The 9561-nt window shown below is 44.3% G+C and overlaps 1 protein-coding gene across 4 annotated transcripts in view; it reads left to right on the top strand.

The window, feature by feature from the left end:
- The window catches only part of bnc2 (basonuclin 2), a 159179-nt gene that overhangs the window by 70900 nt on the left and 78718 nt on the right, over nucleotides 1–9561 (top strand). For 3 of the 4 annotated variants that reach the window (XM_047579525.1, XM_047579523.1, XM_047579528.1), the window contains exon 3: nucleotides 2673–2735. The exons of the other annotated variant lie outside the window; for it this stretch is intronic. In XM_047579525.1, coding sequence (XP_047435481.1) covers nucleotides 2673–2735 — 63 coding nt within the window. The remainder of the gene's footprint in view (nucleotides 1–2672; nucleotides 2736–9561) is intronic. 4 annotated transcript variants of the gene reach the window in all.

The raw sequence follows: 9561 nt of genomic DNA, 5'->3' as shown, positions 1-9561 counted from the left end.
GATAACCTGCACCGACATGAGGAAAGTCCACACGCTTTCCTCCTGACATGTCTCGCAATTTATCGCGTGTGTTTCTGCAAAGTTCTTTTTTTTTTTTTTTTTTTTTTTTTCCAGCCCAGAAAAAAAAAGTTGGAACAAGACGGTTATTTTAAAGAAATTATGTGTTGGATATATGTATAATTGGGAAAGGGAAGAGGAATGTGAGTCCACTCCAGCTTTGTGTGCGTGTATATGTGTGTGCGCGCGCGCTCGCGTGCGTGCGTGCGTGTGTCCGTTCGCGCGCATGAGTGTGAGGGGGAGACAGCAGAGATAGAGGATGGTTGTTAGGTTGCAGTTAATCATAGGGGGACCTGCAGGCGCTCCGTACCATGCACACGCTGTTACGCACCCAGGCCGCCTTGCGCAACAGCTTTGCCGCGGCTTACTTCTGGACATGATGAAAAACTTATTCTGTCACCTTGTCGGCATTTATTTATTTTATTTTATTTTACTTAACCCCGGGGGTGTAATCGAGAAGCTGAAACTGATATGTTGAGATAAAAACGTATCCCGGTTCAGCTTCTGGGAACACCATATTTTATGGCCGCTTTCTCGAAATTGTTTAATGCATCTTATAATAAAAAATGTCATTTTTATGCTTTTCACTCAGTTCTACTAAACGCTATATTTGAGATCGGCCGTATCACATGTGCATCATCGCAACATAAATTCATGTTTTCCACATATATATATTTTTTCCCCCTAAATAAACGATTAGACGAACTATGCATGCGTGGATCGGAAGAGATGTGTGTGATGTAGAGTCCAGCGACTTTTCTCTCCTCCTCTCCCGGTATGAGCAGGTGGATGGGCCCCTGCGCTCAGCATCTGCTGGGACCCCACGTTTGCATCCCCAATCCTTTTTACAAATGCGCACCGTTGTTTCAATATAATCAGCTGTGGGACTCGCTGTTATTTATCCTTCCTCGCACCACTTAGAAGACATCTTCCCATGTTTAGTAGGCATGACATAAATTCTCCGAAGGAAGCCTGTTCCTTGACAGACTCGCCTTATTGGAATCTAACCGATAATGACTTTCTGTTTGCCGAGCCTGGCGCACCCTGGGGTGTTGGAGAGAGATGCGTTATGGGCTTGTGTTTCAAATTCTCCCCTCTCTCCCGTAAAGATCAACTAGGTGACACGAGAGATGCGGTATTTTATCGTTTGTTAGGGCCAGATTATAGCTCCATCTGATCGATGGAGACGCAACAGAACCGTGCGCAGTGCGTTTAGGAGAGATGCGGCTGTGGCGAGGTCCAAGAGCATCACCAAGCCAAACGCATTTGGCAACACGTGTGTAATTACTTGTAAATCACACACAGACAGCGAGATTTTTTATTTTTTATTTTTTTTTTAGAAATGGGAAATATCAATTTGGCATGACGGCAGCCGTTTCTTTTTTTACTTTAAATTCACACCTTAAACGAGCTGTGGTTTCCAGCAGGTGTCTGATCTTCTCGGTGCAAAAACATCGATGGAAATTTTGACAGTCAAGCAAAGATTTTAAAGATCAAATTATAAATTATGATCTGAAATCTTTCCCTCCCTTTTTTGTCTTCGCGGTTATCAAATTACATAAATGTGAATTCGGAATCGGTTGTTATCTCTGAATGTAATAATTGTCTTTCTAATAGCTGTAGACTATTTAAAGCATTTGAATATATTTTATATTTCGATTTTAAATAATAAAATTACTTTGTTTAGATATTTTGAAGACGATGAAACGTGTTCTTTTAAAATATTTGAAGGTGCTGTCACAGAAAAAAAGACGTAAAATAAAACTAAATCAAATAATTGTCAAAAAAATGATTAATAAAGTTTGGAGCGTCACGATTGCATATCGACAACCGCATGCGATAGCTTTGTTTCTCCAAACCAGCGGGATGAACCACACAGGACACTGATGCCTTTCAATAGGAGAATAATATTTCAGCTTTTATAAAAGGCCTCAGTATGTGTTTAATCTTTGAAGAAACTTTTTTTATTTTTTTATCCCTAAGTCATAACAGGAGATTTACAACCATAATCCACGTAAGTGTCAACTGGAAGAGGCATAAACAACAAGCAATTTAAATGAAATCAATGAAATGGATTCGATAAATACTTCCTATTTTCTGAGCCTCCCGATGTTGGGGAATCGGCGCACATTTCCACAAAACACCGCGAGAACTCATAATTGCGTTTATGGAGGAGGGAAAAAAAACATTAGTTAAGTAGTTTAATTATTTCCCAGGTTTTACGCAGTGATAATATTTGGAGCCAGAATTGACCCGCTGGTGTACGTGCGTGGCTATGAATATCGACCCTTGCAAGTAAAAAGAAAGAAAGAAAGAAAAAACGCCGGAGTTAAGCGATACTGCGAGTCTAATTGGCTCATCAGGGATATTTCCGGCACAATACAGGAGCCGGAGGCCGCGTCTTTTTTTTTTTTTTTTTTTTTTTTTATTGTCTTCTGCGCTTCAAGTCGGAGGAACGTGGGAACAAGTCAAGGATTAGAAAAGCTCGTAAAAAAAATGTGCCTTAACCTCCACCTGAGGATCTGGTGCTGCCACCCAGGCTCAGGGAGGAAAGAAAGAAATGTGTTCAGTCTAAAACCAACTCTAAAACAGCCTCTTCCTTTTCTTTCTGCAAGGGTGCTGTAACGCGGCTTCCTTTGAAGTGCGACAGGTCGACTATGGGCCGAGACCTGGAAGAGGTACAGTGGCATCACAGCCTGCCTGACTTGTGTCTGCTCTCAGTGCTGCCTGCTTCATCTCACACGGAGCCTCTTATTATGTCCACATCTGAACACTGCCAGTGCTTCCACAGTGGAGAAATACGAATTTAAAAACGACAGTAACAAATGCTTCAGCAACACTAACCACATTTGTGACATTATTTTCGTTTAAATACTTTTTGCAAATGCTCCTTAGAATTAGAAATTAAATCTACTCCTTTTCCTTTTTTAGAAATTGGCAATTTTAACAAAAATTAAAATTGATAGAAATATTAATTTAAAAGAATGGCAATAATAATAATAAACACATACTTATAAGCTTCTTTATTTGTAAAAATAATATATATAGATGATAGAAATATATTAGCTTCTTGACTGCTTTATTATATAATCCCTTTTCCTTCCATATTCTATTTTTTTTTAAGTATGTCTTTATTTGCTCTATTTTAATCTTTCTTTCTTCCACTGTCTCCGGCGTTTTTCTGTTTTCATATTACAGTTTTTCTTGCACTGATGGGCCGGTGCAGCCTGCCCAGTCCAGTCTGTATACGCTGAACCGTTGGAGGTTAATGCTGTTAGCTCTCAGGGCACCATGACAGACATATTTGTGGAATAACACGCTCTGCTTTGTTTTGTCTGAGTCAAGCAGTGGGGTAGATATTAACCTCTTCAGTGTAGATCACAGGACACGCTAATCTCCCTATTAACGCGCTCACACTCGACTTGTAGCAGTGTGTGTGTGTGCGTGCGTGCAAATGTTGTTTCACACAGTGGGGTACAGGCACGTTGCATATGTGGTGCATATGCATTTCTGCTCACTATTGTGTGGGACTGGGAAGCAGTGATTTGATGCATATGTGCAGAATTATCCACAGTCCGCGAGTGTGTGTGTGTGTGTGGTTACACTCAACTGTTATTATTTCCATGTCTGTCTTTGATGGGTCGTTGCACAAGGAGCATATGGATGTCTATACGTACATGTATCTGGTGTCACATGTGTGTGTGTGTGTGTGTGTGTGTGTGTGTGTGTGTGTGTGTGTGTGTGTGTGTGTGTTCCGACACCGAAGTTTATGTGCGTGTTAAAGCGCTTGTGTCTGTGCTTTTGCCATTTATTTTTCTGAGTGGGTGGCTAAACACTCGTATGCCAGTTGTGTGAGTGTGCGCACGAGTGGGAGAATGCAAGCGAGCGCGCGTCCCCTCCCCGAGTGTGTGTTTTAGTGTGTTGGCTCTGGCTCCATGTGTGTGCGGGTGCGAGGTGAAGTGTCTCTTGGCTGGCCCTGGCTGGAGAGCTGGAGGAGAGCAGAGGTGAAAGAGGAGATTTGCAGAAAAGACACGCACCACTTCCCCCATTACTACTTTTTCTTCTTCTATGTCTCTGTCTCTCACTGCTTCTTCTTCTTCTTTCTCGCTCACACTTCTTCAGTCCCTTTCCTACCTCCCCCCCTCCACCCCCACCCCTCACCTTCACCCTCCCCGTTCTGTCTCTTCATGATTGTCTTTCCTATTTAAAAGCTCTTTACTACCAGTCGCCAAATGCTAAATCACATTTCTATTGGGGCTACTTGAGTGTAACACAAGAACACTTTGGGCGTTGCACATGTTCGGAGCGTTTGCAGGATTACCACTTAGAATAAGGACAAGTGTCAGTAGCACCGCAATAATTTTCCAACGAGGGGAAGTGACTGGGTGTGTCTTTCTACCAGTGTTTGGTCTGGCACCTTATTAGGTTTAAAAGCTCCATCAGAACAGGTCACGCTGACGGCGCCTTCCCCTAACGCAAAGCTCCGGTCAGCTCTTGCAGAGTTATTACAATGCTACAGGTCCGTCGGGGCAGCGTAAACGGCGCAGAGAGAGGCCACGGTGGCACTTCAGAGGGCGGCCGTCCCTGCTGATCTTTGTGCGTATGGAACACGCGACGATGAGAGCGTTTCCTGGAGGCAGCGTTATTTGTTCAGCAGAGAAATGCGAGCGCGAGTGGGAAGGTGGCTGCAGCTACTTGTATATTTACCGTATGTGTGCTCTATTAAGGGCCCGTCGAGTTTGACGAAACCAGAGGATGCACAAGGTCCCATTCATGCTGCGGTCCCCAGTATATTTACCCAAGCACCAACCAGGGAGATATGACGTCCGCAGGACTTTCACTTCAAACTCGTTTCAACTGGCCTTTTAAAATTGTTTTTTTTTTCCTTCGACAATTGCGTCACTTTTCACTTTTATTGAAATCTGGAGGAGCACTAATATAATTTGAATAATGAATATTTTTTCGTGTTCTTCCTACTGTAGATGCGGATGAACGAATAGTATTTATATATATATGTATATTTTTCTATTTTATATCAGAATATTGAGGAAATATGTCAATACGTCTCCTCATCCATCCACCTCTCTTTGACTCACCACTTTTTCCTTTAATGGCCACAAAATAAATAATAACTCTTTATTATTTTAATTCTCCAGTTATATGCGTGATCTTGCCAAAATAAATAAATAAATTTTGCGACCTGATCATGTCTCGGGTCACGCAGCAACCTCTGTAGCTGTGCAATAATGCCCTGCAGGAGCAGCGTTATGGGTAGGCACTGACCCCGACTGTGTGTGTGTGTGTGTGTGTGTGTGAGAGAGAGAGACCCGGGGCAAACAGCGATCAATAAGCATCATGTGAGCATCACTCACAGGCTCCATGTCAGCTGTTTCCTGTTTGTCCTGAGGAGACGGCCGCCTCACCACCATGATGAATGTCCGAATAATGCAGGGGATGCAGAGCGATGTAGAGAAGCTATCATGGAACGGCAAAAAGAGTCTCTTTATCATATGGCAGCACTTTATATATGTGTGTGTGTGTGTGTGTGTGTGTGTGTGTGTGTGTGTTTGTGTTGAGGAACGATAGAAATGCAGAACCATCTGCTGTCCTCTCATCACAGGGCTGAGTGGTGAAATCTGCTGGAGCTCAGTCTTTCCCAGGGACCTCTTTATACTCGTGTGTGGGCATGTGCATGTATTTAAAAAAAAAAATACAATATTTATTTCCTTTTGTTGTTCCTTATTTATTGCAAGCTGCTCTTGACAAAGCAATCAATAAAATACCGGTAATCTGAAGAGAAAACGTCTACGTGTAACACGAAGGAGATTCATGGGCTGTTTCAGGCTGTTGTGCCGGGTGACCGAAAGATTTATGTCGGTTTGATTTGTTTTAAATAAATCAGTCTCATATTTGAATATACAACCAGCCATCTGTGTGGCAGGTGATTACATCCTCTCTACGCTGGGGGGAAGAAAAAAAAATGTGTAATTCATAAATTGAAAAAGCATATATATATATTTGAAGATCTCATTGATCAATCTGGCCATAAATATAGATTTTATTTCCGAGCGTTTTTCCCTCCCTATACCTTTGTTTTCCCCTTGTTTCTGCTGTGGAACACCTCTCCACCCTCGTGTTCTTCCTCCTCCTCCTCCTTATTTTGCTGCATTTCTTTTCAAAACATGGCCAGGTTAGGTATTAGTCTTTTGGGCAGTTTCCTGCAGTGGGAAGAAGTTGCCGGTGTAAAGAGGAAGCGTGTGTTTGAAGGGCCAGTCGCTCAGGATGTCACCACCCCGCCACTGGCTAATGAGGGAGGGTGGGGGTGGGGGGTGGGGGGGGGGGGGGGGCGAAGGTCCAGAGCAGTAACACACACACACACACACTCAAACACACACACGGACACGACAGGAATGCAGCAGCTGTCACCGAAGTCCCTGCAGTTCTGAAAGGGTTTAAGTGTAGTTGTGTTTTGTATATATACTGTGTGTGTGTGTGTGTGTGTGTGTGTGTGAGTGTAGTTGGGGGTCACGGGGGTCCCTGCGGCTCGGAGGGTACCAGCGCTTTGCATGGGTGACCCCCCGGCCACCACCAGCAGATCACGTCGACACGCACAAACTGCCTGAGAGACGAGAAAATACGCATATGTGGTATTTTAAGAGGTGGCCATATGGTAGAGACATTGTTGTGCAGAGCGGTTCTTTCCCGTCCTGCGTCCAGAGGAAGGTGACATTAGGTGTGACCTGCGCTAAGTGACAGGAACTTGGGCATACTTTCACCATGGCTTCTCCCTTTTCCTGTTATTCCTCAACTCCTGTTATTTTGTTTTCCTTGGAGTCATGCCAGCGCAGCGGGCAAATCGACAGCCTACTATTTTTACATCCGTCTTTAAGGACCCCTGTCTGCTCGCTCTGCCTGCCAATTTGCCCCATCAGCAGTGGCAAACGAAGGAGAGCTCTCAAGGCACAGAGCCTTTCATTTTTCTGTTGGCGATGTGGCTAATGCTGTCACTGTTATTTGAAAAAGCACTCAGAGTGAATTGCTATTATTATTGTTAAAACCATCATCATCATCATCAGGCTTATTTATGGTTATGGATAATGATGGTAATTTTGTTCGGGGCTTGCAGTTGACTCCGTCTCTTTCGCCTGCTAATCCGACATGTGCTGCTGTGCGAGCGTGTTTGTGTACGTTTGTACTGTACATTCGAGATGCGCTGGCAAATTACCAAAGTAGTTGTTCGAAGAAAATGGCTTTCCAGCACAGATTTCGCGTCCCACGGTTCATGTGTGAGGTGAGGAGAACTTGCGTGCACTCAGGGAAGAATAAATATGTTTCATCTCTTAATGCATACATTGAACTCTGTCTCGGTGTAAAGGGATGAGGATGAGGAGGAGGAGGAGGAGGAGGAGGAGGAGGAGGAGGAGGAGGAGGAGGAGGAGGCTTTTCCCAGTATTTTCTGTTTCATTTCTCTTCGCTCCCGTGTTGTATTCTCCGTCTATCTCTCCGCTCTGTTCTGTTCTGTCTCCAGCTTACCATGGAGATTTGATTGCTAGAGGCCCAGGGAGGATTTTAGGGAGGAATCTGGAGAAGGGAGGCTAGTGGTACAGACTGTGGTAGGCTTGTAGCCAACATACACACACACACTCATCTACATATACACGCACAAAGATGTTCAGTCCTACAAGTGTAGATACTTACGGATACACTTGCCTTTTTCCGTATGCCGATTGTGTAAATTGCCTCTTAACACCGTTGTCATTTTTAACCCTCTGAACTCATTAGCTACTTTTCGGTGCGAGCAAAGTGTTAAAGCAACATGTGCAAGCATTTGTTTGTGCTCTCTGCTGACTTTGTAAAGATGTTTGCGCTGTTGGATTAATAACATTTAATGGCCACTGTTAAATGCAGCTGCCTTGGCATCCCACAGCTCGTGTTTTTCTGGCAAGCCCAAACTCTGGGTGGCTTTTGTTTTTGTGAGCTTGTGTTGTGCGCATGCACGCGGTGCAGTGGAATACGCCGCGTGCATACGTGTGTGTGTGTGTGTGTGGGCTAGATGGGGGAAAGCATTGTGTATTGTCATGGACTTTTCACACACACACACACACATCCATTCAGACTGCTGAATTGAACCTGTCTGCACGCGAGCCGATCACATATCGAGCCGCGCGCCACTTCACTATCTAACAATCTATAACGTCAGTTAAGTCACAAATGATCTGATTAGCCTGCTGTGATAGACATCAATGGGTCTGACCCTGTAGACGCTGCAACCAGCCAGGGGTGGGAGGCCACCGTGCGTGACCTCTGGCGTCACACGTTTTGCACCTCTTGTGACATTTAGCCTATTGTGCGGCGGCAGTTGCGGCAAGGGAAAAAAAAAAGAAAGAAAAAAAAACACAAAGTGAGAATTCTTGTAAGGAGGAAAGCTGTTTTTGTGTGCGTCAAAAGTGGGACACGCAAGTGCGTTGTTGCCTCACATGCCGCCGCACATATATATATACTTGTTTTCTCTGCGCTGATGTTTTCCCTGTAAATGGCCTGAGCTGCCTCTTCCTTTGTCGGGAAACACACTCAGCGATAAGTGCCTTAGTTGGAGCTTCGTCTGCTGCATGATGCGTGTGACTCTGACTGGCATTTAATATTTCATAGCATTTAATCCATTTGATATGTTTCCTCCGAATACAAATCAAAACAAAAAAATAAAAAAAAAAATCTGCAGCTTTTGTTTGCTTCATCCAGGCTGTTACTTCACAGCTTGTTGATCAGTTTAGATTTGTAAAGGGTGGCAACAAATGATTTATCACCCAGATTTAAACCTTTTGTTTTTTATTATTTATTTAAATTTTTACCATTGGTGTCATAAATTCAGCGTCTCGTTTGTTGCTGCAGCGAGGCCTCGTGGGGGCAAAGGTGATCCTCTCAGCCTCACCAGTGATCAATGGGTGCCCTGATATAACTCAATAATATACGTGGCGCGTCGTGTGAGACGGTGAAGTGAGAGCACTTAAAGAGCGGCCGGGTTTACAGGATGTGTCTGCAAATAAAGAAAGAAGGAAGGAAAGAAAGCGCATTATGACAAAGAAGAGGAAAAGGAGCCGACAGCCTGTGCATCAGTCAGAAGGTGAGGAGGAGGCTCTCTTTGAGATCAATTGGTAATAGGCTGAAGTCACAGAGGCGATTAGAGGCGTCGACTTGCCTGTGTTGTAAATGCTGTCAGATCTGTTAAAGGAAGCCTAATACCTCTCAGGTTGAAAGCTGTAATAACATCAACTGTAACCGAATCCACGGGGAAGTGCAAGTCGGTCTGTGTGCGTGCGCGCGCGGGCGAGTGGAAAAGGAACGGGAGGAAGGAGAAAGTGTTTCATTTTGTGTAGATTACATAGGTGTGTGCGCTCGTGTGTGCGTGCGCGTGCTGAGGCAGCGGCGGCACGCATAAAAGGCCAGAGCCGCAGGGTTGCTCCTGGCATTTTTTCGGCCACCAGATGCCTGTCACTGCTTTGAGGG

This window comes from Mugil cephalus, chromosome 2 (genome assembly GCF_022458985.1).
Source record: "Mugil cephalus isolate CIBA_MC_2020 chromosome 2, CIBA_Mcephalus_1.1, whole genome shotgun sequence".
NCBI lineage: Eukaryota > Metazoa > Chordata > Actinopteri > Mugiliformes > Mugilidae > Mugil > Mugil cephalus.
This window is presented reverse-complemented; position numbering and strand designations above follow the sequence as displayed.